This window comes from Macrotis lagotis, chromosome 7, assembly GCF_037893015.1.
Source record: "Macrotis lagotis isolate mMagLag1 chromosome 7, bilby.v1.9.chrom.fasta, whole genome shotgun sequence".
In the NCBI taxonomy this organism is placed as follows: Eukaryota; Metazoa; Chordata; class Mammalia; order Peramelemorphia; family Peramelidae; genus Macrotis; species Macrotis lagotis.
In genome coordinates, this window is record NC_133664.1 from 220,554,130 (window position 1) to 220,580,402 (window position 26,273).

General features: G+C 39.0%; 1 protein-coding gene and 1 long non-coding RNA gene across 2 annotated transcripts in view; one reads left to right on the plus strand and one right to left on the minus strand.

Moving 5' to 3' along the window:
* On the minus strand, window positions 1–26,038 carry IL17RA (interleukin 17 receptor A). Its single transcript, XM_074194965.1, has 13 exons — window positions 25,845–26,038; window positions 21,058–21,082; window positions 19,299–19,445; window positions 18,057–18,181; window positions 15,491–15,617; window positions 11,691–11,738; window positions 11,207–11,370; window positions 10,569–10,649; window positions 9,716–9,803; window positions 9,569–9,580; window positions 8,629–8,730; window positions 7,287–7,319; window positions 1–6,118 (listed from the first exon to the last, which is right to left on the minus strand). Exons 1-13 carry the CDS (start codon window positions 25,941–25,943, stop codon window positions 4,605–4,607), a joined length of 2,565 nt encoding a protein of 854 aa, XP_074051066.1. The 5' UTR covers window positions 25,944–26,038; the 3' UTR covers window positions 1–4,604.
* The window catches only part of LOC141493516 (uncharacterized), a 14,993-nt gene continuing 14,664 nt past the window's right edge, over window positions 25,945–26,273 (plus strand). Inside the window, exon 1 of the long non-coding RNA XR_012470234.1 lies at window positions 25,945–26,125. This is a non-coding gene — a long non-coding RNA (uncharacterized LOC141493516). The remainder of the gene's footprint in view (window positions 26,126–26,273) is intronic.

The following is a 26,273-nucleotide window of genomic DNA, read 5'->3' on the forward strand; positions in this document are numbered from 1 at the left end:
AAAATTTAGAGGGGCAGAACCCACAGAAAGACTGAGTGATACATTTTCCTAGTCCAAGATAACTTAGAACTTCTGAGGGGAAAGGTGTATTTCACCAGTACTGGAGGTTGAAAAAAATGGCGAGGTGCAGCCAGCCCGGCCATCACTGACAACAGTTTGAAGCGGCAGAGAGAGAACTCTGCTGAATCTGGGTGAGTGTGGAGTGAGGAGCATCGGCGGCAGAATCTGCAGCGAGAATAGGAAGAAAGCAGCCTGCACCCCCCAGAGATGGTAAAGGGAAGTCTGCAGAGATTTCTCTGCTCTCCCTGGGGTAGGACTCTGCTGTTTGCCTACACTCATGTTTGGGCTTCCATACTAAACAATCAAGCCGGATCCCTCCTTATAGCCCCAGGGCAGAGGGCAGTGCTATGATCATCTACATATCAAAGCACAGGCTAGAGATGTCCCAGTGGGGTGTCCCCCCCCCAAAAAAAACCCAACCCCAAAGCCTTGGAAGTGCTGTAAATTAGTCTTGGGCTGAGGAAATGAGTAAACAACAGAAAAAGAAGTATCTGACCATAGAGGGTTACTTTAGTCCTATGGAAGATCAAAACACAAAATCAGATGATGACAAAATTGAAGCTTCCATATCCAAAACCTCCAAGAGAAATAGAAAATGGGCTCAGACTATGGATGAGCTCAAAAAAGACTTTGAAAAGCAATTAAGGGTGATGGAGGAAAAATTGGGAGGAGAAATGAGAGCATTACAGAAAAATCATGAAAACCAAATCAAAAGCTTGGTGAAAGATGTACAAAAAATACTGAAGAAAATAATGTTAAAAATCATTTTAGGCCTAATGTTTTTCCAAAACAAAAGGCAAATGAGGAGAAGAATGCCTTAAAAAGTAGAATTGGCCAGCTGGAAAAGGAGATAAAAAAGCTCTTTGAAGAAAATAACTCCTTTAAATGCAGAATTTAACTAAAAGAAGCTGATGATTTTGCAAGAAATCGGGAAGAAATAAAACTTCCCCCAAAAAGCCCAAAAGTAGAAGAAAATGTGAAATATCTCATTGGAAAAACAACTGACCTTGAAAACAGATCCAGAAGAAATAATTTAAAAATTATTGGACTATCTGAAAGCCATGACCAGGAGAAGAGCCTAGACTTCATTTTCCAAGAAATAATACAGCAAAATTGCCCTGAGATCCTAGAAGCTAAGGGTAAAATAGAAATCGAGAGAATTCAATGGTCACTCCCTGAAAGGGATCCCAAAAGAAAAACTTCCAGGAATATTATGTCCAAATTCCAAATCAAAGAGAAAATTCTAAAAGCTGCCAGAAACAGACAATTCAACTACTGAGGTTCCCATAGTCAGGATTACACAGGATCTGGCAGCATCTACATTAAGGGCTCATAGGGATTGGAATATGATATTCTGGAAGGCAAAAGATCTTGGTTTATGATTGAGAACCAACTACCCAGAAAAACTGAACATCCTCTTTCAGGGGAAAAGATGGACTTTCAATGAAATGAGACTTTCAAACTTTCCTATTGAGATGACTAGAGCTGAATAAAAAGTTTGATCTCCAAGTACAGGACTCTGGTGAACCACAGAGGGAGTGGAAGAGAAGGACTAACTGAGGAACTTAATGATATTGAACTGTTTGTATTCCTACATAGGAAGAAGATATTGATAACTCATATGAACTTTCTCATTTATAAGAACTGTTAGAGGGAACATATATAGACAGGACATAGGAAGGAGCAGAATATAATGGTATGGTGTGGTGTGGTAAAGGGATGGAGTCAATGGGCAATAGGGGAAAGTACTGGGAGGAAGAAAAAGGAGATGAAGAAGCTGAGAGATTACACATGAGTCAAGAAAAAGCTTTTTTAATGGAGTGGAGGGGGGGGGGGAAGGCAAGGGGGAATGAGTGAGCCTTCATTCTCACTGGAAATGGCTCAGGGAGGAAATGGCATACACACTTAATAGGGTGAGGAAATCGGTCTTGCCCTGGAGAAGGATGGGAGGAAAGGGACGGAATGAGAGGGAATGGGGGGAGGGAATAGGTGATAGAAGAGAGGAAAGATCAAGGGAGAGCGTACTCAGATTAAATACACTTTTGGACAGGGCCAGGATGAAAGGAGAGAGAGAATAGAATAAATGAGAGTGGAAGTGTAGCTAGTAATAGCAACTGAGGGAAAAATATTGAAGCAACTTCTCTGGTGGACTTATGATAAAGAAAGCAACTCACCCCAGAGACAGAGCCATTGAAATCTGAACACAGACAAGTACATGTTTTTTTCTCTCTCGCTATTCTTGAGGTTTCCTATCTTCTTGGGGGGGGAGGGGTTTATGTTTATTTTTACATTTACTCTTATAACATTCAATTTGCATCAATGTATGGCATGGAAACAACATAGAGACTGTCAGACAGCCTTCTGTGGGAGGGAGGGGAGGAGGGGGAAAATTGTAGAATTCAGAACCTTGCAAAAAATGATGGGTACATATTACTATTGTATATAATTAGAAAACAAATAAAATGTTAAAAAACAAACAAAAAAGAAAGTAAAAAAATGTTCTTGTAAAGACTTAGACCCAACACTCTCTGAAATTCAATGATGGAGAAGTAATGTGTCCTGGAAGGAGCAGACAATATTCTGGGGGTAAATCATAGATTTAGTTTGAGTATTGAAGTGTTTATTTGCTATCATTAAAAATAATATATAAGCAAATGTACAAATATACAAAAAAGACTCATAAAAACATTGATATCTTTGACCAAGAGTTGAGGCTACGGTATATCCTGGGTCAAAGAACTCTAAGAGAAAAATAAGTAGCACCCTTCACTCTTAGCTAATACTATGGATTGAGGAAAAATTCTGTCTGAATGAATTTTCAGGACTACTTGATATTTGGATGGAAAATTCTGTGGATGGTGATGTTAAATAAATATCTCAAAATAAGGGGGAACAAGAAATAAACAGGACACAGTTATGCTTATAGCCCTAAAGCATACTATTGCTATGGCTCTGGCAGTGGAGAAGCCTGCTGAATGATATCAATATAGAAACATTAATAATATATACATCTTAAAAATAATATATATACATTTTAAGAAGTCTGGGGGAAATTGCATGGAAATTTTGGGAGGCCAAGGTTTTTGGCAAGATACCAATGTCCATAGCTCCAGGTGAAGAGTGATGTGGCCAAGGTGAAGCTATAAGACTTAGGGCATTGCACCCAGACTTTACTTTGCAAATTGAATCAAACAACACTGAGATGAGGGAGGGACTTCACACCAGGATGTGTGACTGGCCTTTGCTACTCATGTTTCACTACTACTGTACTCTTTAAGTTTGACCCCATTTATCCTTTGTACTTTTGGAAGAGTACACTTCAGGTTTATGGGAGAAATTATGGCATATTAGTAAATATTGTTGTAAGGAGCTTAATTAGGTCTACTGGAGGACTGCTTATTATTATTATTATTATTATTATTTTTTTTTTTTTTGCAAGACAATGGGGTTAAGTGGTTTGTCCAAGGCCACACAACTAGGTAATTATTAAGTGTCTGAGGCCTATTTCAACTCAGGTACTCCTGACTCCAGGGTCTGTGCTCTATCCACTGCGCCACCTAGCGGCCCCTAGAACTGTTAATTGTAAGTACACTGGTGGAGGCTCTTGAGCTTATAGTATTAGGAATATAAACCCTATAACCCAAGGTATCAATCACCCTCAAGTGACCCAGTCCTTACAGGGGAATGAAAGTGAGAGTAGTAGTAGTAGTAGTTCAACAATCTGGATCTCAATTTCCACATCTCTAAAAAAAATCAAATCAGAATAGAAGATCTTTATAGTAACCCTGAAATTTTAATGACTCAGAAATTAAGATTATTGTCTATTTCAAGGGGTTAGTACAAGAATTGAGCCATTCTGGTTTGAAGGGAAGGTATTATCAAATATAAGTTGAACACTTGAGTCTATATAATTTTTCTCCAGGTTTTCCTCATTAAATTAACATGGTTTTATGCTGTCAAACACTCTTTATCCATGTCACAACTGTAATTCTTTGGCAGTGAAACTTTAAGTGGTTAGGGGCTTTAAGTCTTTAAGTGGGACACTATGATAGTGCAGATCTCAATTTATCTCAGGGAGCTGCAACTCTAGGGGTTCATCCCTTTAATATCTGAAAAACTTCTTACTGTGACACAGAGAAGAAGGGAACCTTCTCCCATCACCTAATTGCTTTATGTTTACATTAATATCAGAAACAGAATTGAAGGCTTTATACTCCTCTCCTTTTCATAATGTGGCTTTCTCTTTTTTGTTCTCTATCAATACTCTCTCCCGAATATAGGCAGGCAATAGCTCATCACTGGGAATTAATTGATACTTTAGTTCTGTCACTGGGAAAGAGTTCTACTTTTTTACAAAGGGGTAGTTTTAGGAGGGGCAAAATTACATTTAAAAGAGAGGAAAGTTTATTCCTGAGATTCTCATCATTAGAATCGAGATTGAATTGTATAGTATGCATTCTCTTTCTCTCTTTGATGACTCAAATCTACAACACACTTAATAGGAAAGAGATTATTTATAGAATTATAGCCACTTACTAGAATGGCTATAATTCTTTAGATAATCTCTTTCCATCTAGGCAGTCGCAGTTAGAGTTCTGTTGTATCTCCTGAAATAACAGTTGTTGTTGAAGGTTCTTCAGATTCTCCAAAACACCAGGAGAGAGAAAGTCTGTAGCTATCTCTGAATCCTGCTCTTCCTTTTCCTCCTCTTCATCCTCCTTTTCTGCAAACCCATCAGGAGGCTGTGGAGAGCTCCTGGAGATGTAACCCTGATCAGATTCCACTGACTGCCTCTGTTCTTCCTCATAGGGTGTATAAGGGGCATTGAAGACTAGTTGCTGTCTTTCCCATTCTTCCTCACATGGGACACTTAGACTCTGCTGGAAAAGGGAGTACATTAAGCCCTCTAGCTGTTCTTTCACTGGAGCTGGAAGGTAGTCAGGGGAAGGCACTGGAGTACTTGAGAGGGGGGAAGCTTCAGAGTCCATGGGGAGGAGGAATACACTGTTTCCATGGGGAACACTGGTCTCCATCAGTGGGACACATTCCATGTCATCTTTACCTAACACCGCCTGTCGACTAGCTTTTTTATCACCATTCCTATGTAAAGGCTCCACTGTGGAAGTCAGTTGGGTCTCTCCTTTGGGGACTACTGTTTGATGAGTGAGGGTAGCCCTCTGGGGCAAAAACTGTGTGTCCAGTCTAGAGACCCCTTCTTCTTCACTGATGAAGAGGTCTACCACCAAATGGTCACCAGGAGAAGGCTCTTGTACCAGAGGAATCTGTTTCATTATTCTCCCTTCTGATGGTAATGGTGACTCCTCAATCATCTCTTCATTCAGTACTGATAAGTCATCTTCATCTTCCAGACAGAGATTCTCCTGTTCGAACCAGTCGGGACATTTATTTTGCAATTCCCGGAACCTTTGTACTGCTTCCTTAAGCTGCCAGCCACTGGGGCTTTGGAGGTAGTTTTCAGCAGTGATCTCCCTAACCCGATGCATGCGACCTGGCTCAAACATCTCTAATTCCTGGATCCGGAAATAAACCTCCTCAAACTTCTCCATCAGTGGGTATTTAGAGGTAATGTTGAATAGATCAGGGATATCAGCCTCATCACTGATGCCATCAAAGTAGCAGACCACATACATGCCAAAGCAAGCTGGTTTCTTGAAGTCAGGAAGGATCACATTCATGGCAGCTGTGAATAAGTCCCCAGCAGGTTTCCACCTGTCATACCGGAGCTGAACAGTTGGCTCTTCCCAGCCAAGGATTGCCTGCCACTTGGCTCTGGTGCCTCGGGAACATAGGATGAGGATCTTGGAATTGCTCTCCTCCATTTCTTGCTTCTGGCGACTCACCCAAGCCATGACTCCCACCTCTGAGATCAATTTCTCCTCTAGCAGATCCAGGGCCACTTCAGTACCACAGACAGTGATAAGGAACTGGGCAAACTTGACTACCACATCCACATAGAGGGGATGATCAGCCGAGTAAATGATCCAGACTTTCCGGGGTTTTAAGGGTGGAGGAGTCTGGTTGTCCAGGAGTGGGATATCTGAAATTAATAAGAGTACACCCCCATTAGATTAAATTTATATCCTTTCCAATGCTTGTACCATTTCCTGATATATGAAGTCCAAACTCATGAACCAGTCTGTCTGTTCAGATTGCCAAATTCTTAAGGCTTTGTACTATGTTGTACCAATGAAACTCATTTAAACTAGAGGAATCCTTGGCCTAAGCACTGAGGTCTTTGCCTATTTTTTTTAGTCAGAATAATGACATTTTAGTGTAAAACAAATACACTAAAACAAAAAAAACCCCATCATCAAATATGTTTGTCTCTTCCAAGAAACTACATCCCTCATTTCTTTATTCTTTTCATTCACTCCCATAACAGTGTACTTTGTCATTACCATAATTTAAAAAAGAATCAGGGGGGGGGGAAAAGTTCCTTAGTATAGTGATTAAAGCTCTACAATCTGGCTCCCATTTACCTTTGAAGCCTTATTTCTTATTATTCTCCTTTACACAATCTTGGTTGTAGCCACATGAAATCAGTAGTTGTTTTCTGAACCAAATGTTCTCTCTTGCCTCTCAGGATTTGTATAGGTAATCAAAGCACATGCTTTGATTACAGATCACTTCTAAGGATCCCTATTTTGCCACAAGGTTCAGCTTAGGAAACATTTCCTTTTTGAAACCTTCTTTCATTACTGGGGCTATTGCTGTTCTTTCTTCTCTTAAATTATCTTGTATTAAGTTTATTTGTATATATGTTGTATCCTGTCAGTAAAAAAAAACGCCTTAAGGGCTGAAAGGGACTATTTTATTTGTGTCTTGTATCTTTAATATAGTGTGATGCCTCCCATGTAATAAATATTTGATAAATGTTGATCTGAATTGAATTCATTCAATTTAGATTTTTTGAAAATACAATCTCCTTTTACCTTGCTTTTTCTTATAATGATTCTTTCTCTACCTTGATGTCTAGGGTTCCTCTGCCTAAGACAGCCACTCTTCTTGAAATCCCATTGTGGATACTTCAAGGAAGTATCTCGAGTGCTTTTTATGAGGAGACATCTATTTAAAGGATTTTTGGAATGATCTATAGAAGATCAGTTGTTACACCCAAAATGTATCAAGATAGCTGCTCTCTTAAGAAAAAATGCAACCCCCCCCAAAACCCAATTAAACAAATAACAACTAAAAGAGGTACTTGCCAGGATTTTTGGTGTCATTATCAGAGGAAGATTCTAAAAAGAAACAATAAATTAGAGCAATAAAGGTTACTAGAGTTATGTTAGAACTGCTCTCTTAGAAGGGAAGTTTGGCAAAAATTGGGATGAGAAAGTTCCTGCACTCACCTTCTTCTTCCCAGTCCCAACTGGTGTAAAAGCTGAGAGAGGAGAGTGTCACTGGTTACTAGAGGGAAGCCTTGCACAATTCTGGTAGGAAGAGGTGTGACAGGCACTCCCTCAGAAGTCTGACTTCAGAAAATGAATAAATGATTGCTAAACCCTAATCTGGGACCAAGTCCAGATTCAATCTAAGTCCCTTGTAGACACTCTCTTCCAAGTCTACATTATTCGAATGTGCACTTTAGGGAGTGTATCTTCCCCAAAAGCATCAGTACTAAAAGCTTAAGTCTTGTACAGATAAGCATTTACAAGCAGTCCTTACGGAGTTCTTTACTGATATTTCTTCCTTATATTTTTTGACAAGAGGAAGGAAAATAGTCTTAAGCAATAAACCACAGTAATGCAATGCCTAAAAAAGTCATAGTTTACCAATATGCATGTTTGCCAAGAGAGGACATGGAATCACCCATGTCCTTGAAAAAGCCAAAGCAAATATTTGACATACATTTCAATCTCCATCTTTTAATCTTTTTTATTCCCAATGCAGTTCCTATCACCCATTCACTTTTGAAGAAATAGACAAAATTATTGCAATAAAAAAGAAAATTTTAAAAAGATCTAGATACTATCCTAACTAAAAGATCTGGATATCATCCTAACTAAATAATCAAGACTTAATTCTCTTATTCAATAATTATCCTCTTATTTTAATAATTTCATGCCTTTTTGGAGGTGATAAAAGGAACTGTGGCTTACAAAAATAAAATAATGTGTTCAGGTGATATAGAGGAATGGGACTGTTAACTTGGAATCAAATCCTTCTGAATCTCAGGCCCAGCATTTTATTTGTTTAGAGTAAGTATAGTGCTAACCATGGAATACTGTGAGAATCCCAAATATCCATCCTCAGCTTTAATTATAGTAATTATTAATTATAGATTTCATTTGTGGATAACTGATCTTTTAACTCTAGGGAAATTCATCACAGTAAGGACTTCTCAGGTATTCATCTGTGGCCAAAGCATATGGGGAGAAGTCAGAGAGGGAGGGAGGCCTCTATTTGATCTGGGAGAAAGGTGACCTGACCTCTGGCTCATAGCCATGTGGTAGAGGGAAGAAGGAAAAGAGGTACAGCAATAGAAGAAATGAAACACAAAACTAAAAGCTAAAGTCATTTCAATGTCTCAGTTGATCTGCTTCTTACCAGGCTTCCTTTGAGTCATGCAAATGATCAGAAGTATGACAGAGCCCACCAGCAGGATACAGATTCCAGTGATAAACCAATAAACCCACAGCGACACAACATCTATGGCAAAAGGAAACCAATGAGAGATAGAAGGAAGAACTTTATGCAACAATCCCAGTTTCTCTCCTTCCTGGTTCTTCAGAGTCTGTCCTCCCTGGATCAATCACTTAATCAATCAGTGTTTATGATCCATACCACTATGCACAAGATGCTAATAACTCCACATTCTAGAATTTTGCAAGAGTAAGTTTGATACAGTGGAAAGAGTACTAAACTCAGAAGTTAGGAGACTTTGGGATCTGGCACCAGTTCTAATATTTACTATCTCTGTGACATGTCATCTTTCACAGCCTCAGTTTCCCTGTTTCTTAGTTTTTTTTTCAAGGAAATGGGGTTAAGTGGCTTGCCCAAAGCCACACGGCTAGGTAATTATTAAGTGTCTGAGGTCGGATTTGAACCCAGGTACTCCTGACTCCAAGGCCGTTGCTATATTCACTGCGCCACCTAGCCGCCCCCTCCCTATTTCTAAAATGGAAGTAATAATTATATTATCTCAGAGTTGTGATGAAAGTACTTTGTGAAATCTTAAAATGTTTTTAAAAAGTGGGCTCTTATTATATTACCCTATATGATCTATAAGGGCAGGGACCAATAGTGTTACATCTAAACTTTCATGGTGCTCTCAATACAGTAGGCCTTTAAAATGCTTATTGGATGGAATTCTGCAAGTGACAAAGCTGACACAAAAAGGAAAATGGACATCCCAGAGCCACACAGTGGACAGTGTTTTTCAAATAACTTTTAGGGTCACCTTGCTTCTCCACTGTCTCAGCTTCAAAAGGTTACTCACATTTGCATTCCTGTGCAGAGCTTTAGGACAAGGCTAAGGCTTGCTTACCTGGAGGGCAGGCTGCAAAGTGAACAAAGACAGGACAAAAGAAAAAAAAAGTTATAAGCCATCCAAAATACACACTGGGAATCTGCCCAAGCTCTTGTCCCTTTCCAGCCCCCAGCAGTGACTCAAGTAGAAAGAGACCCATCTTACTAGGTGTTGGTGATGGTAGCAATGGGCAAGGGATGGACAACGTGTGTCTAAGGCAGTCATTCAGACAACTATCAAAGAACGGCTGGATCTAGGGGTGACAGAGAAGCCAGAGAGAGAAGAAAGTTAGTCTTGGGTACCTGGTATTTCTTAGGCACTCAAAAATGCTAATTGACAGACTGTCTACTGTTGCTCCTGCTCAAACAGGAGCATGTCTGGTCAGGAAGTTGGCTACAAAAGAGTTTCTTTTAGTTTAAAAAAAATGCATGCCTATAAATTTTAATGTCCAACCCACCCAAATATTCAAATATATGGACAAGACCAGAGCAAAGAAAATAAAGCAATCTTCCTCCAAAAATAATAGAAATCCCAAAATAGGTAAGCAAAAATGCCACAAAAAAGATAGGTGATTGTGTGTGCCCTTCTGCCCCCTAGGTAAGTTAAACACATGGTTTAACTTGAAAGCATTGAACCAATGTTGTTAGTTGAATTTATCATGGAGAGTTCTGTTGTTATTAAATGTACTATAGTTTCCAAATAAGTCTTAAATTGGATCTCCCAGAAAGCAGAAGAGGATCAAAGCTTTTCTCAAGCCTAGAATATTTCTACACCTGATTTTCTTCCCCAAACTGAACAAAATTCATGTGGGAAGAAGCAAATAGGGTAGAGGAGGAACACTGAGAAACTTTTAGAGTGCTTTATTTGCAGAGAATCTATCTTCTCTACTTAGAGAGAGAGAACAATCCTACATTTTCAGAGTTCCCATTTCTCTATGTAACTTCCTCACCTGACCTTCCCAGCAGGAAAGTACAACCCATTCACTGCTGTCTTTGATAAAATCATTCCCTAGACTTACCTGCACACTGTACTGGCAGCAGGCATTCATATTTTGCAAGAGAAATGTGACATTTATCCGATGGTGGAAACCTTGACTGGGCTGGGGAGAGAAAGGGAAAAAGAGAAGGTAATGGAGAGAAAACATATGGTGGAGTAGGGAAGTGCAAAGGAAAAAAAAGTAAAGAACAGTCATTAGTGGAAGTTTAGGGGGCTGGGGTTGTGATAACAGGTAGGGAGAGCCAAAACTGTTTATTTTAGAGATGAGGAAAGTCAACTTTGATGGAAGTTAAAGTCATAGAGTTAATGAGAGGTAGTGAAATGAGCATTAGACTTGAAAGTCAGGAAACCCAGGCTCAAATTCTACCTTGGGTATTTAGTAGATATTAGACTCTGGATTAACCTGGTTAACCTCTTTGTTTCCTTGTCTATAAAATGGGGATAATACTAGTCTGATAGGGTTGTTGTAAAGATCAAATGAAATAATGTATTAGAGCACTTTGTAAACTTTCTATAGGTATTTGAACATTAATAACAAATGACAGAGATTGGACTCAAAGCTGGGTCTCTAGAACTAGACTAGAATGCACTGCACTGGGACTACTTGAGGGAGGCATCAGGGAGTAGTTGGTTTGGGGCTAGTCTCAAAGGGGAAGTTACCTGGGTAATGATCAAAGAATTTTTATAACAGCTTCTGGTCTCTGAGTTTGGAAAACCATTCACAAGAATCTTATAAGTGGTTGATTCATTACATGGGTTAAAACCCACTAGCAGGGAGTTGTTCTTCAGCCTTTCTCCTGTGATGCCCGGCTCCCACAGGCTTCCTGGAGGGAGTATAGAAAGAGGCCAAGAAGACAGCAGATGAAAAGAACTTCCATCCCCTCCATGGACAGGTAGGATGTAAACTGCTACAGTTCTAGGTTTTGTTTCAACTGTTTTTCTTAGTTACAAGGGAAGGTTTTGAGAAGGGTGGTGGTGTTAAAAACAAAAGACAGAAAAAAACTAAACTGTTCAGGGAGGAGGCAGAAGGGATGATTATTAGGAACCTTTTCAGAGGTTGGATACTTGACCCCGCTCTGTTCCCCACCCTCATTTCAAACTTAAACCTCAATAACCTTGGAAAGAAAAAAACAATAGCAATTACCTGAGTTCACACAGGGGATAGTTACTCTCATTCTGGGCTCCCTGCAGTCTGCAAGGGAAGAAGAAAAGAAAGACTATGAGGTTTCAGGCTCCAAATCTTGGGAGCAACACTTCTTTCCTTTTTTTGTAAATAGCATTCTATTTTTTTCATTTACAAGTAAAGATAGTTTTCAACAATCAATTTTATAAAATGTTGACTTCCAAATTTTACCTCCCTCTCTTCCCTCCCTGCTCTTCCAAGATGGCAAGCAATCTGATATAGGTAATATACGGACAATCATGGAAACATATTTCCATGTAAGTCATGTTGTAAAAGAAGAAACATAACAAAAGGTAGAAGCCAGAAAAAACAAATTTAAAAAAGCCCGAAAGAAAGTGAAAATAAAATGATTAGATCTGCATTCAGAATTCATAGTTCTTTCTCTGGAGGTAGATAGCATTTTCCATCATAAATCTTTTGAAATTGTCTTGATCATTATATTGCTGAGAAGAGTTAAGTCAGTCACAGTTGATCATTGCACAGTTACAATTACTATGGACAATGTTCTCCTGGTGTTGTTCACTTCACTTATCATCAATTCATGTAAGACTTTTCAGGTTTTTCTGAAATCCACCTGCTCATCATTTTTCTTATAGAACAACAGTATTCTATTACTTGTTTAGTTATTTGCCAATAGATGTATATTCCCTTAATGTCCAATTCTTTGCCATGACAAAAAGATATAGATTTATCTTGTTTTGCTATAAATATTTTTGTATATGTGGGTCCTTTCCCCCTTTTAATGATTTTTTGGGGATACAGACCTAGTGATCATCCTATTCCTTTATAGGAAAAACTGTTTGGAAATTCCACATCAGAGAGTTCTCCTCATAATTCTTTGTGACTAAAGAGTTCCTCTTAGAATAAAAGTACTAGTTCTCACCTCAGCTGCTGGGCATGGAGGACTCTTTACAGGGTAAACCCAGAAGGTCTTAGACTAAGTGAGTTGATTCATAGTCATTAGGCACTTTTAATTTAAGACCATTTTTCTATAGATCATTTCTGACTTGACCCTTTTCAGAGCTTTTTGCCTTCTAGACTGCTTTCACTTATTACTAATAAAGTAGGAAAGCCTTTGATTCCTTGGTAATAATCTTCTCACTTTTCCCTTCCTCATTTTTTCTCCTCCTTAGCTTTCATACACACTTTGGCTTGGGAAATACTACAATAGGTTTGAAACAAGAATTGCTTCAAAGAACTGGAAATTGCAGAAACACCAGTCAATTGGAGAATGACTGATAAAGTTGTGATATATGATTATGATGGCATACTACTGTGTTCTTAGAAATAATAAGCTCAATAATCTTAGAAAAACATGTCTAGACTGCTTGCAATAATGAAGAGTGAAATGAGCAGAACCAAGAGAATGTTGTAAATGGTAAAAGCAATATTGTTTTAAGAGCATCTTTGAATGAATAAGTCATTTTACCTATTATAAATACCCAATTTAACCACAAAGGACATATAAAGGAAGAAGCTATCTGTAATCAGAGAAAGAATTAATAAATAGAAATGTGTATAGAATATACATGTATGTGTGTATATGTATGTGTTTGTGTGAGTATGTGTGCCTAATGACAACTATCTCTAGGGTGGGGGGAAGAGAAGAAAAAAAGGAAAAAATTATATTGCTTTATTATATATTTAAAAGGAATAACAAGTTGTATATAATAGATATGCAGTTTCATGTGCAATCAACTTTTTAAAAAAGTATTCTTTGTTATGGAAATGCTTGTTTTATTCCATAAATTAAGAAAAAAAGGATTATTGTTTCAGTCCCCTCTCTTGTACTAGGGAAGGAATTGAAAAGAAGAGATAGTCTAGAAAGGAGGGAGCTCAATATTATTATTAACAAACATTGAGCACCTTCAACATGCAAGACCACAGTGGTATGGACAGACACAGATATGGTCCTGAACCCTCAAGGAACTCTAGCTGAGAAAGCTTATTGTGCATATAAAATGTATATGACAATAATATTTAATACACACTAAGTGCAAAACAAATGCTGCCAAGAATGAGTGGTACAGGAATCCAGGAGAGTTCATGATGACTGGAGGGGTTAGGCAATGCTTTCCACAGGAGTTGGAGTCGAATAATTCTTAAAATAAAGAGTGGACTTTGGTACTTGAATAGAGAGAAATCCTTATAGGAGAGCATAGTAGGAGCAAAAGGCAGTGAGACAAGAGATTAATTTGGAGAAAGCCAGGGAAAAATTGTGTGTGTGTGTGTGTGTGTGTGTGTGTGTGTGTGTGTGTGCGCGCGCGCATGCGCAAGTGGGGCAGAGGCATCTTTTGTATCTGGATAAGCATTGGATCTAGGCAGCATAAACAATAGGAAACCAAATTTTTTTGAGGTGATAGATGATGAGTGCAAAATGACATTTATCATTTTTATAATCTAGACTCATCACTTCCCTTCTCTTGATGAGTTTCCTCTATCTGTGACATGAAGCAGATAAACTAGATATCCTCTTAGGTATCCCCCAGCTTTTAAATTCTACAATTCTTTGATAAAATAAATCTGTTTAGGATGGATTGAAAGTGGGGCAGTGATTTGCCTGGAATAGGTATTAAACGTATTAATTTGAGACCAGTTATGAAAGGGTTATTAAGTCAGAAGATGTAAATTAAAAACTTATTCCTAGCTATTAATTACCTAGGTGATCCTATGTCTCATGGTATGTAGTTAATGGAAGGAAGCAGGGCTCAGGGATAAGAATGATGGAATCAGGAGATATTTGGGTTCAAATTCTGCCTCTGACACTTACTAGTTGTGTGCTGACCTCTTACCTCTCTGAGCCTTAGTTTCCTCTTCTGAAAGGTGGGAGAATATATTATCTGTTGAACCTCCCTCACAGAAGAATCAGGAGACTATTGTACACAGTAATAGTAATATTATAAGGATGATCAACTATGAAAGACTTAGCTACTCTAATGAAGACAATTCCAAAGGACCCATGATGAGTGCTGACTGAAGCATAGTTTTTACAATTTTTATTGTTCTTGGTTTTTTTTTTTGTGTATGCAGGTTTTCTTTTGCAACATGGCAAAGTTTTATATGATTTCATATGTAGAATTGATATCTTATTGCTCACCTTTTTAAGAGATAGGGGAGCATGAGAAAATAATTTGGAACTCAAAATTTAAAAAATGAATTATTAAATTTTTCACATCTAATTGGGAAATATTTAACAAAATAATACTATATATACATATATATATAATATATATACATACAGGCACACATGTAAAGGGCAACAAAGAACCTACCTCATAGAACTGTGATTACACATAGAATTTGGATCTGGAAAGCACTTTCAAAGTCATCTAATTAGACCCTTTTGGTAAATCTTAAAGAGCTCCCTTAAACATCTGCTATTATTAGAGAGTGGCAGTTTATTCAAGATATGCTGATAATGAGTGATGTTTGTAATGGTTTTTCTGGAGTTAGTTTTATTCTCCCAAAGGAGGGAGGAAATTTCTGCAAATATATAACTCTCCTGGGCTCCTACTTGCTCAAGGCTGGTTTCTCAATAAGTAAGAAAGGGATTCAGCTTGTCCTGAGGGGCATGAGGCTTCAAACCAGAACTTCAAAGCAATACAACATCTTTGACATTTGTTTTCTTTTTTAGGGAGATACAGCTAGACAATAGCAATCATTGTTTGGGATTTTGCTGAGTAGAGGAGCTAAAGACTGAACAACTTGCAAGTTAGAAAGTAGAGTGAGGAAGGGTGCACCTGAACAGGAGGGTCTCTTACCAGGAACATGGAAAGAAAGAGATTTATGGTTTGGATCTCCACTGGGTATTGGTTTGGGCAAGTGTTGCACTGTTATCTCATATTCTTGACCAGGTTCGACCACAAAGTTTTTGAAGGTGAAATGCCACTGGAAAGAGAGTGAAGAGAGGTAGAGTGAGCACAATGGCCAAATTATCTTCTTCAACCATGATAAAAAAAATCCCTCTTCTCTCTCTACCTCCTCAATCCCTCCACTTCCAAGACCTATAAAGATACTAATCTATTTTTCCTATGTTTCAGTCTTTCACTAGCAGCAGGACTTGTTACTGCCTCAAGGTGGAGAGGAATTTGAAACAAGAGATGAAATAACTCATCCCATCACCTTTATCTCTAGACTGTTATACAGTTATTACAATGGATAACCTCATGGGAATAATGTATGGGATAATCCTGGTTCTATAAGAAAGATACCATCGGATCCCTTAGAGAGGAGGCCAGACCTGGGAATTTCTTGAGAATTTGGTAGGGCTGGAAATATAGGAGATCATATACAAACTTCTCTTGGAAATTAGGTACCTTTGGGTTTTAAATGGGAAAGTTCTTACTACTCTAGCAATCAAAGGAGGTTATTTTATTCTAAATCCTAATGAACTTGAGAGTCATTGCCATTTATCTAAGCAACAGTATTAGTGATCTTACCACCAGTAAAGTGCAATATAAGGATCCTATTGAGGGGTTATCAGGTTTGTTGTCTATTTTTGGCCCTGTCGTGGGTAGAAGCGGTCTCTTAACCTCCCCCAAAATAAAAGTGAGGAGCTATACTGACTTAGTCCCCTGGAATGGTGAGAAGTTTCAATCATTAAGAATTAAATAGCCTTGCAATTAGCAGCTTGCTTCAAAGAAATTAAATTACAGTGACAACCCATTGATGAAGAAATTAAATTTTGAGCAGCCAGCTCAGTGGTAAAATGTCCTTTTGTCATGCATTGCTGAAGCTCTGTGGTGACCTGAGTTCTTTCTTCATCACATTCCCCTTTTGAAGCCCCCATTTAATCAGATATGAGGACAGGAACCAGAGGAAATTGAGTAGATAATGCTATCTCCTAACCTGTTTTCCTTTCAGTATGGTTGTGGTAGAGAGAAGCATGGAAGGGTACAATACACAATGTTACGGGTGAGGTACATTCTGTATTCTCTGGAATCCTAGAAGAGCCAGATGGGACCATTGATTTGAGGGTGCGGGAAGGTATTTGATGGTGTGAAGAATTCACTTCTATTCTTTCCTAATTTTTTTTTATCTTAATCTGGTAGCATTGATCCTCTGACAGGAATCACCTTCTAGTCATATATGAAGGATGTGCTGACTTGGAGATCTGGCTTTAAGGTTTTCACGTTTCATTACCTTCTAAATACTCATACTGAAAAAAATTAAATTAGAATGACTCCTCTATCTATGGTATAATGAGCCTAGAGCCAACCAAGTACCTCAGTGAATAGATTACTGGACCTTGCCTTAGGAAGATCTGAGTTCAAATCCTACCTCAGATACTTGCTAGCTCTGTGACCCTGGGCAAGTCACTTAACCTGTGCCTTAGTTTCCTCAACAATAAAACTGAAATAATATTTCCCAGGGTTGCTGTGAGGATCAAATGATATATTTTTTAAAGTGCTGGCATATAGTCTCTGACCCTGCTTGACTCCTCAGGTCAAGAGATCTGTCATTTCTGATACCTGATTATCTTTCCCTCTTCTCTTGCTACTCTAACTAAATGCTTAATGCCATCATTCTTCCCTTTCCCTTTCCCCTCTAATCCTATAAGAATGTGTTTTCTAGAACTTATTTTACAAGGGAAAAGAAAATATACAAATTTGGAAATAATTCACCAGAAAAAGATAATTTTATATATGTGGGAAAGAAAATTACCCATTTCAAGTTGGGAAGCACTGAAACTTTCTAAACTTCTCTAGGTCAAAAGTATTAGCTCCTTTGTGCCCTACTCTCTTATAATGACAATGATAATGACAATAATAACAGTTAATATTTATACCATACTATAAGGTTTGCAAAGTGTTTTATATATGCAACCCTAACATCAGACCTGGAGTATTTGCATTATACTCTCCTCAGGCGTGGAAAGAACATTTATATATTATTTCATTTGGTATTCACAACAGTTCTGTGTTATCTCCATGTACAGATGAGAGAGGTTAAGTGATTTGGCAGGATTAGAATTTAGGTTTTTCTGACTACAAGACTATCAATCTGTCTACTCTGCTATGATGCTTTCCAAAGAGAATTCCACCTTCCCTATCCCATACTGCCCTAGATTGATTTGGGCTTGGACCACCTAGGAGTTCTGGTCCAAGGTCATACCTCCAATTAATAACCAGGCTTACTTTCAGCCAATCAAAAATCAGTCTTCCTACTTAAATTATTTAGCTAGTTCTCCTCCTTGAGGGAATTGCCCCTAAAATTCCTTTTTCCATCCCCTCAGAAAGTAAAATAAGAACATTATTCTGAAAATACACAGACACAAATCTTTTAGTCACAGGATACATATGGAAAAATATAACCCTAAATTCTCACCCTTTTCAAATCTGGTCCCAGTTGCTGCTGAAGTTTGTTTAGAAACTTAAACTCAACACACAAGTGTTCATTGGTGCTTGTTTGTAGCACTGAAAGCTCAGCACCCTGAAGAAACAGGATGCTGCCTGCCAAAGAAAAGGAGGAAAATTCACAAAGTATTTTTCTTCAGTTTCACCACACCTCCCCTCTCCTATTCTCAATGTCTGGTTCATGTTATGAGAATCCTATCTATCTTAACTTTTAATTCTGGTTTAAGGAACATTTCAGCTTGGGCTTCAATTCATTTTCTAAATCCTCATTCCTGAAGAGTTACAAAAGAAGCATATTTATTTAGCTGAAGTTCTTCAGGGCAGGGGCATGAGCCACAAAGTTTGGGCTTTTTCTGGCAGTATGTGAGTGTTTTCTTCTAAGACAGTGGTCAGTTAGAGATGGCAAGCCCTATCTTTCCTAAGCTGGGAGTTTGGACCATGGTGGACATCCTTAAAAATGACCTAACCCACTCTAAGGGAAAAGGGAAGATGTTTCCCTACCACCATCCTTGCCATATAAAATGAAACAAAAATATGGGCTATTTGTAGTTGGCAAATGTTTGGTACTTCTTTGCTGGAACTTTCTGGGAAATAAGCATTTGCCCATTTGCTGACTCAATAGAAAAGAGTCAGTGTGTTTGTATTAATTCCATGGGGAGATTATGGAATGTGTGGGTGGGACAGCTTTTGGAGGGGGCCAGAACTATGATTTCATTAATATAGAGAACTCTACTGAGAAAACTTCTACCAATATTTTAGGGAGCTATTTCTCAGGGCATGGTCAGTATGCATCAGAAATGAATTTTGAACCCAAGCCTTCCTGTGTTTGAGTCCAGCTTTGAATTACAATGAATCACAATGCTTCTCCCATAGTAGTGTTTTGAAGAACTTACTTATAAATCAGTGTTACTAATAAACAAAGATGTTAATAAATGCTTAGTGAAAATAATGCTAGATTGAGAATCAGAAAATTTGGGTTCCCAGATAGTTAATGAGCTGTATGACCTTGGACAGGTCCCCGAATGCTTCTGGACCTCAGTTCTTCATTCATAAAACAGCAGGGCCTGACCAGATGTCTTTTGAGGTCCCTTTCAGCCCTAATTCTATGATCCTATGACCCACTGTAAGAACCTAGAAGCAGGAACTAAATTCTAATTTCAGCAATGAAAATGCTTGACTTTGAAATGTTTCAAACCATTCCACCCTCACTTACCATCTGTCCGCAGTTCCCATTCAATGTGCACCACAGGAAACAGGTCTCCATTTCTGCTGTATTCAAAGCCCAGATTGATTTGGACATCTCTAGGATCAGAGGGTGTCAGGTTGAGAGAGCGGATCCAACTCTCATCCAGGCAGGTACCTGCAATGAGTAAAACTTGTTTTGTTTATTTCCTGGCAAGAAGGTTGAGGAGGGTAAAATTGCCTAAAATATAGACATTTGTGGCAGAGTAAGCTAAATTGGGAGTCAGCATCAGAGTCCAAATTTTAGTTTTGGCACTTAATATCTAATTGTAAACTTAAGGAGTTATGCTGACATCTAAGTTTTCATTTAGCTCTAAATCTATGATCCTAAATTTAATTGGTTTGGGAAATGATTTTTTTGATTGCTTCAGGCCATGTAATGATCACTGCTTTGAAGTATTTAATGATCCTCAGGAAGAGAGAATTTATCCTGTCACTTAAACTGAGCTCATCCTGGTGTTGTGAAGTTTAAAAGAAAAAAACATATATAAAGTGCTTTGCAAACACTACAAAATCATTTTATGATGATGAAGCTTACTCCATCCCTGGACTACATGTCCCTAGGTTCTCTCCCTTTGATTGGCTGGTTCCTCCCCAAACTTCCATATTAGATAGGATGGCCATGTCTTCTTTCTTCTCCAGGCTGTACTTCTGACTGCCTGGACTTTTTCCTACTATTAGGAGCCCACCACTGCCACAGACCTTCATCTCTTCCCTTTCAATTGACTTCCTTGGCTCAAAGAGACATGAGCAGTTGTTTAGGAAAAGAAAGCCGGAGATTCCAATAATAGGTAGGTTATCTCATTGATCTTCACAACAACTTGTGAGGCAAGTCCTATTATTATGCCCATTTTATAGATGAAGAAAGTGAAAGCTGAGAGGGATTAAATGACTTACTCAAGGTTGTTAACTATTAAGTGACTGATGCAGAATTCAAACTCAGGTCTTTCTGATTTAAGTCCAACACATTCTAAGAGTTTGACATTAAGAGAGAGGGTATTCTGGGTATGAGGGGTGGAGGGGTGGGGGTTGCCTGTGCAAAAGCATGGAGTTGGAAAGATGAGAGTAGGAATGTTGTATGGGAAGAACAGTAAGAGGACCAGTTTGGCCTGACTATAGAGTTCAGGGCACCTGGGGATTAACATGTAATATGTAAGAAGGCTGGAAATGTAGATTGGAGTCAGGTTGGGATGGGCTTTAAATGTCAAATCAAGGTTATTATTTGGTCCTAGAGTTACCAGAGTTTCTTTAGAAAGGGAGTGATAGAGTCAGGTCTATGTTTTGGGCATAGCAGTTGAAATATATTAGAGTAGGGACAAAGTTCCTTTAAAAGTTTTGATGTTACAAGATTCCTGAACTCTTACCAGAAAAGTTCCTTCTCCTCAGTTTCAAAATAAGCAAAACCACAGGTATACCTTACTTTACACAGTAATTGATTTTAATAAATGAATTTAAATTAAATCTTTTAAAATTCATTTGGGCAGAAGTTCTTTTTTAAAAAGTGAATAATAATTGTAATTTGTTTTTGAAGTTCATATTGGCATAAGAGGTATTCTTAAAGTAAGGCATACCTGTACCAGCTCGAGGTTAATAACATTAATTTCAATCTATGACATAAACCAAAAAGCCCAAGTGCTGGTAACTATAGTAATGTGCTGCTGCCACACCTCAGTAAATGATTATCATTTTAATAATAAAACAAATGGAAATAAAAGTAAAGGATGACTTACTGTTTTTGACAGTACAGTTTAGTCCCTGTGAGAGAAACAAGAAATTAATTACCACCTACAAATTGTATACTTTTGAGATTTTCCCCTCCCTTGATTCCCTGAATGAAATTTCTCTCATTCTGGCTGCTGTTAGGGTGTTCCATTATCCACCATCCCTTTTTCCATATTGTCTAAGTGAGGGGGGACAGATGTGGCAAATGAAGCAAGACAAAGAAATAGGCTATTATTTCAGGACATTGTGATTACTAATCAATAACCAAGGATTTATTTGATTTTTAATATTTAATTAATTTTTCCAATTATATATAAAGATGGTTTTCACCATTCTTTTTTTAAAGGTTTTTGCAAGGCAAATGGGGTTAAGTGGCTTGCCCAAGGCCACACAGCTGGGTAATTATTAAGTGTCTGAGACTGGATTTGAACCCAGGTACTCCTGACTCCAGGGCCGGTGCTTTATCCACTGTGCCACCTAGCCGCCCCATCAAATTTTTTAAAGGCTTCAAATGAAAGCTGTATTTTAGGCACATCTAACGGAAATCAGGTGAAAAGGGAGCATATTCTCAGCATAGGGAACAGCAAGTATAGAAGCATAGAAATGGGAGATGGTACAGGGGTGTGCTGGAGTCAGCTCTAAAGACAAAATGATAAATTTTCAGTGTGAGCATTTATATCATAGAAAATAGTACTTGCTAGAAATCAGGACTTAATTTTGTTTTATTGATTATTTAGACTTAAGAAAGTGTTAATAAAACAGACTGTTTAAAAATGTGTGAGCATTGATTTTTTTACTCCCTGGAGAGCTGATTGTTAAACATTTATCATTCATAGTCTTTGTTGCTCTATAAACATTATTATACCCAGATGATGAATTGACAAACCAGAGAACCAGGAGACATCAATACTCAGAAAACTCGGGGAGGAAAGAGTAGCCAGGAAAGTCAATTTTGTAGAGGACCAGAAAGATGAATCTTTCAGGCCAGAAATAAATATCTAACTCCTTACCTCAGCATGCTAGTCTTTTCACAATCTGGACCATGCCTTCATTTCCTGCCCCCCCCAGTTTTATAAATTTATTTTGCTTTTATACAACAATCATTTTCCAATTTACCTCCTCCCCACAACCAGCAGCAGTCTGACAGTATAGGAAATATTCTACATTTGGACTCCCTCATGGCTCCACAGATAGGAAAGAGGTATGCTTTATCATCTGTTCTCTAGGATCAAGGCTGCTTGCCTTTTTTTCTAGCCTAATCTATTTTGGGTCTCATACATATTCTCTCCTCTAACCAAACTGCTCCTTTATAATTTGTTTCCAATCTGCTTTTCCTTATCTTATTTTACACTACTCTCATCAAAGAGAATTACTTGCTGTTCCTTGATTTCAACCCTTATTTTCCCACCTTCATGCTTAATAAATATGGTATGACAATGATAATTTTGTTATTTTTCCTCAGCATCTAATTTCACTGAATAACTAAGTGAATAGTACTGAAAAAGTTGGGTCTCTTTTCTTTGCCTCAAACAAATTCTTCTTTAAGACTAGCACCATTAGAAAACTACTTACATAGAAATCAGAAACCTTCCCTCCTCCCCTCATTAACACCCTACCTCAGACAAAGTCAACACTAAAAGAAATTTTATCAATAACTGGCAAGGCATTTTTTTTTAGGTTTTTGCTAGGCAATGGAATTAAGTGGCTTGCCCAAGGCCACACGGCTAGGTAATTATTAAGTGTCTGAGGCTGGATTTGAACTCAGGTACTCCTGACTCCAAGGCCGGTACTGTATACACTGTGCCACCTAGCTGCCCCCTGGCAAGGCATTTTTAAAAACTTGTGCTGTAAAAGGATTTAAAGGAGAAGGAAAAAAAATCTTGTTTTATGTGCTTGTATTTGTTGCCTATTGTTTTTACATTGCAAAATTTACATTACTGAATGATCAGTGGTTAGACTAGTCAGAGCATGGTACTGACAAGACCAAGGATGTGGGTTTGATCACCAGATGAGATTTATTTGTACAACACAAAAAATACTTCTAATTCTATTTTCTTCCATGGCTACAAACTACTTTGATGTGGACATAGTAATCTGCAACTGGGGCTGGATTTGAGAATGTGGATATATCCACACAAAACCATCATCACTACAAGAAAAAATTTCCAAGTCAGGTAATATAAGCTTAGCAAGCATTGGACCTGGAACTAAGAGTATTGAGTTTGTATCCTAGCTTTAGCACTATTAAGTTGTGTTACTTTGGGTATATTATTTAAATAAGGTGAGTCTAACCATTTTGATAATTTCACTTGTATTTTCTAGTCACAGAAGGTTGTGAGAAAGATGACAGACTTCATTATTTTCTTTCCCCTGACAAGTATCCCAGGGCAAAGGGTCTAGGAGAGCTCAAATTTTGACTAAATACTTTGGTCCAATCCATTCTCGCCATTGTTATTCCCCTATTTAATAAATACTCAACAAAGTTCAGACTCTTTAGCTTTCCATTTAAGAGTCTCTCTGATCTGTTCCTTATCCATTGTTCTTTCTCACTATTCCTCTACCCATCATCCATGTATGTATATGTCCTTTCTCCCTTATTAGATTAGTATTAGATTAGTAGCAGCTTGGTATACAATACCTTTGTACAGCACACCTTGTGCATAGTGACTTGTGCACTAGCTATTAAATTATTTTAGGTAGTAAATGAATATTAAATAACTTCTGAGTCTGTAGCTTTCATGGGAAGCCTTAGAGTCCAACCAAGAAGGTATTAACAAGTTAGAAAATGTTCCCTTACTTTAACTAACTTCAGAGAATCCTACAAAATCATCTTTTGAAATTCTTCAAATTTTTACTTTAAAAGAACCCAAACTTTCCCAAATAACTAAATGCTTTTTGCTTTTCAGCTTGCAAATAATTCACTAACTCAGATACCAGCAATTCCTATTATTCCAAATCCTATCTACTGACTCAGACACAAAGCAGAACAATCCAAGGGGTATTGGATTTGGCATTTGAAGACCTGGGTTTTAGTTCCAGTTCCATTACTAAGTTCCATGCACTAAATTAGATCTAAAGTCCCTCCCCATCCCTAATTGTGAGACATTCATCATTATGTAGATGTGCAACAGACTGAAACAATGTTATTTTTAGGAGATAATGGTCTTTTTTTTTTTGCAAGGCAATGGGGGGGGGGGCAAAGTGGCTTGTCCAAGCCCACACAGCTAGGTAAGGAACAATGTTATTTTTTTTTATTTTTTAGATTTTTGCTAGGCAAAATGGGGTTAAGTGACTTGCCCAAGGCCACACAGCTAGGTAATTATTAAGTGTCTGAGACCGGATTTGAACCCAGATACTCCTGACTCCAGGGCCGGTGCTTTTATCCACTGTGCCACCTAGCCGCCCCCCAACAATGTTGTTTTTTTAAAAAGGATGTTCTTTTTAAAGGAGAGAACAGACCACTGACACTTAGGTGTGTCACACTTCCTGTAGGCTCAGAGCAACAGATATTAACAAACAGCCCTCCTTAATACCACAAGGTGGATCCATCAATGGAGATCTCCAATGGCCCGGAGAACTCTCAAAAACAGCTTTAAAAACCACAGCTGGGGGCATTGCTTCTTAGTGGGTTCAAGGTGTATCAAAGATGTTTCAGCTGATGCTGATCATTGGCACTTTCCCCTCTTTCCTTTAATTTCCCTTTCTTTTCTTTTAAAGACCCAGGTCCTAAGGAGCCAATTAACAAGCAAGAGAATGGCCATGCACTTCTGGGCTTGATGTGTAAGGACTCAGAACTCCACTTTCCTGTGAACCTTGGAAGATCCTGGAATTTAAGACAGATTTGCCTGCCCAGTTATGAAATTTGTCAGTCAGTTCACAAAACCTTCCTTTTTTAAAAACACTTATCTTGTCCCTTGGCTCTGTATCCCTTTCCGCACAAGGTACCTTGCTCACGTAGAGCTTACTATGTATCTATTGAATTAATGCGCTCCATTTGTTCACCACACTGGGAAACTGTAAATGCACATCCTTGGTCTTTTGTTACATTTCAAGGTCTCTAACAGCTAGACTGTCAAACTTCACTAAGACTAGCAGGTCATTCTCCCCGGGCTTTAGTTGCTTCATCTGTAAGATCTGGAGGGTTAGGAGTTAACATTTTTTGGTGTCATATATCCTTTTGGAGGGCTGATGAGTCTATGGCCCTTGAATTAAACTGATAAAAACAAAGACAACAGCGTTCCTAAAGCGATTTAAGGGCTTCAACGTGGTTCTCTTGGTTGGCTTTCCCAGTAACCTAGGTGTTGTACAAATGAGGAAACTGAGGCTGAGGTTAATGGCCTCAGGACTCTGGGCCTCCTGACAACGTCCATAAGTAGGAGATGTTCCCTTGAACTCGGGTTTTTCAGATCCCAAGTCGAACTTTTCTCACGGACTGGGCCATTTAGCCGCCCCTTGGAACAGAATTTGTTTATAAAATATATAAAAATACCCCGACTTACAAAGGAAACGACTGATGTTTTTAAAAACGAGTGATTCCCCCCCCCCCCCGAGTTCAGGGCTCCCTAAAAATCTATACTCAGAGCCCCTGGGAGCCCGTGGGCCCCGTTTTGCGAGCTCGGCGACCTGAGGTCGAAGCCGGGAGTCTGTGCAATCCCGGGCCCTCGGCTTCCCCCCTGCACGCTCTGCCCCCGGCCCCCCGCGCCGCCTTCCCCCGCTTCTCCCCGCCTGGCTTTCCCGGCCCGGAGCCCCCCACCCTCTCCGCCGCCCCGGCCCCCCGCGCCGGGCAGCGACTCACCCACTGCGAGCAGGCGGGCTCCGGGGCGTCGAGGAGCCAGAGGGCAGAGCCGGCCGGGGGCAGCCCCAGCAGGAGCTGCAGCAGGAGCGCGATCCCCATGGTCCCGGGCTGGGCGGCGGCGGGGGCCTGCGGAGGCGGGGAGGGGCCTTCCCGCAAGGGTGACAGCCGCTTCCTGCTTAGGGCTGGGGCAGCTGGGGCGGGGCCTGCCGTTTCCTCCCTCTCTGCCCGCCCCTCACCTGCCACACCTCCTCCGGCCTCGGTCCTTTACCAATGCTTTTAAGGTAGAACCCAGAGCACGTGAAGAAACTTGCCTCGAAGTTAACTGCCTTTTTTTTAAGTTTTTGCAAAGCAAATGGGGTTCAGTGACTTGTCCAGGGTCACACAGCTGGTAATTATTAAGCGTCTGAGGTGGGATTTGAACTCAGCTTA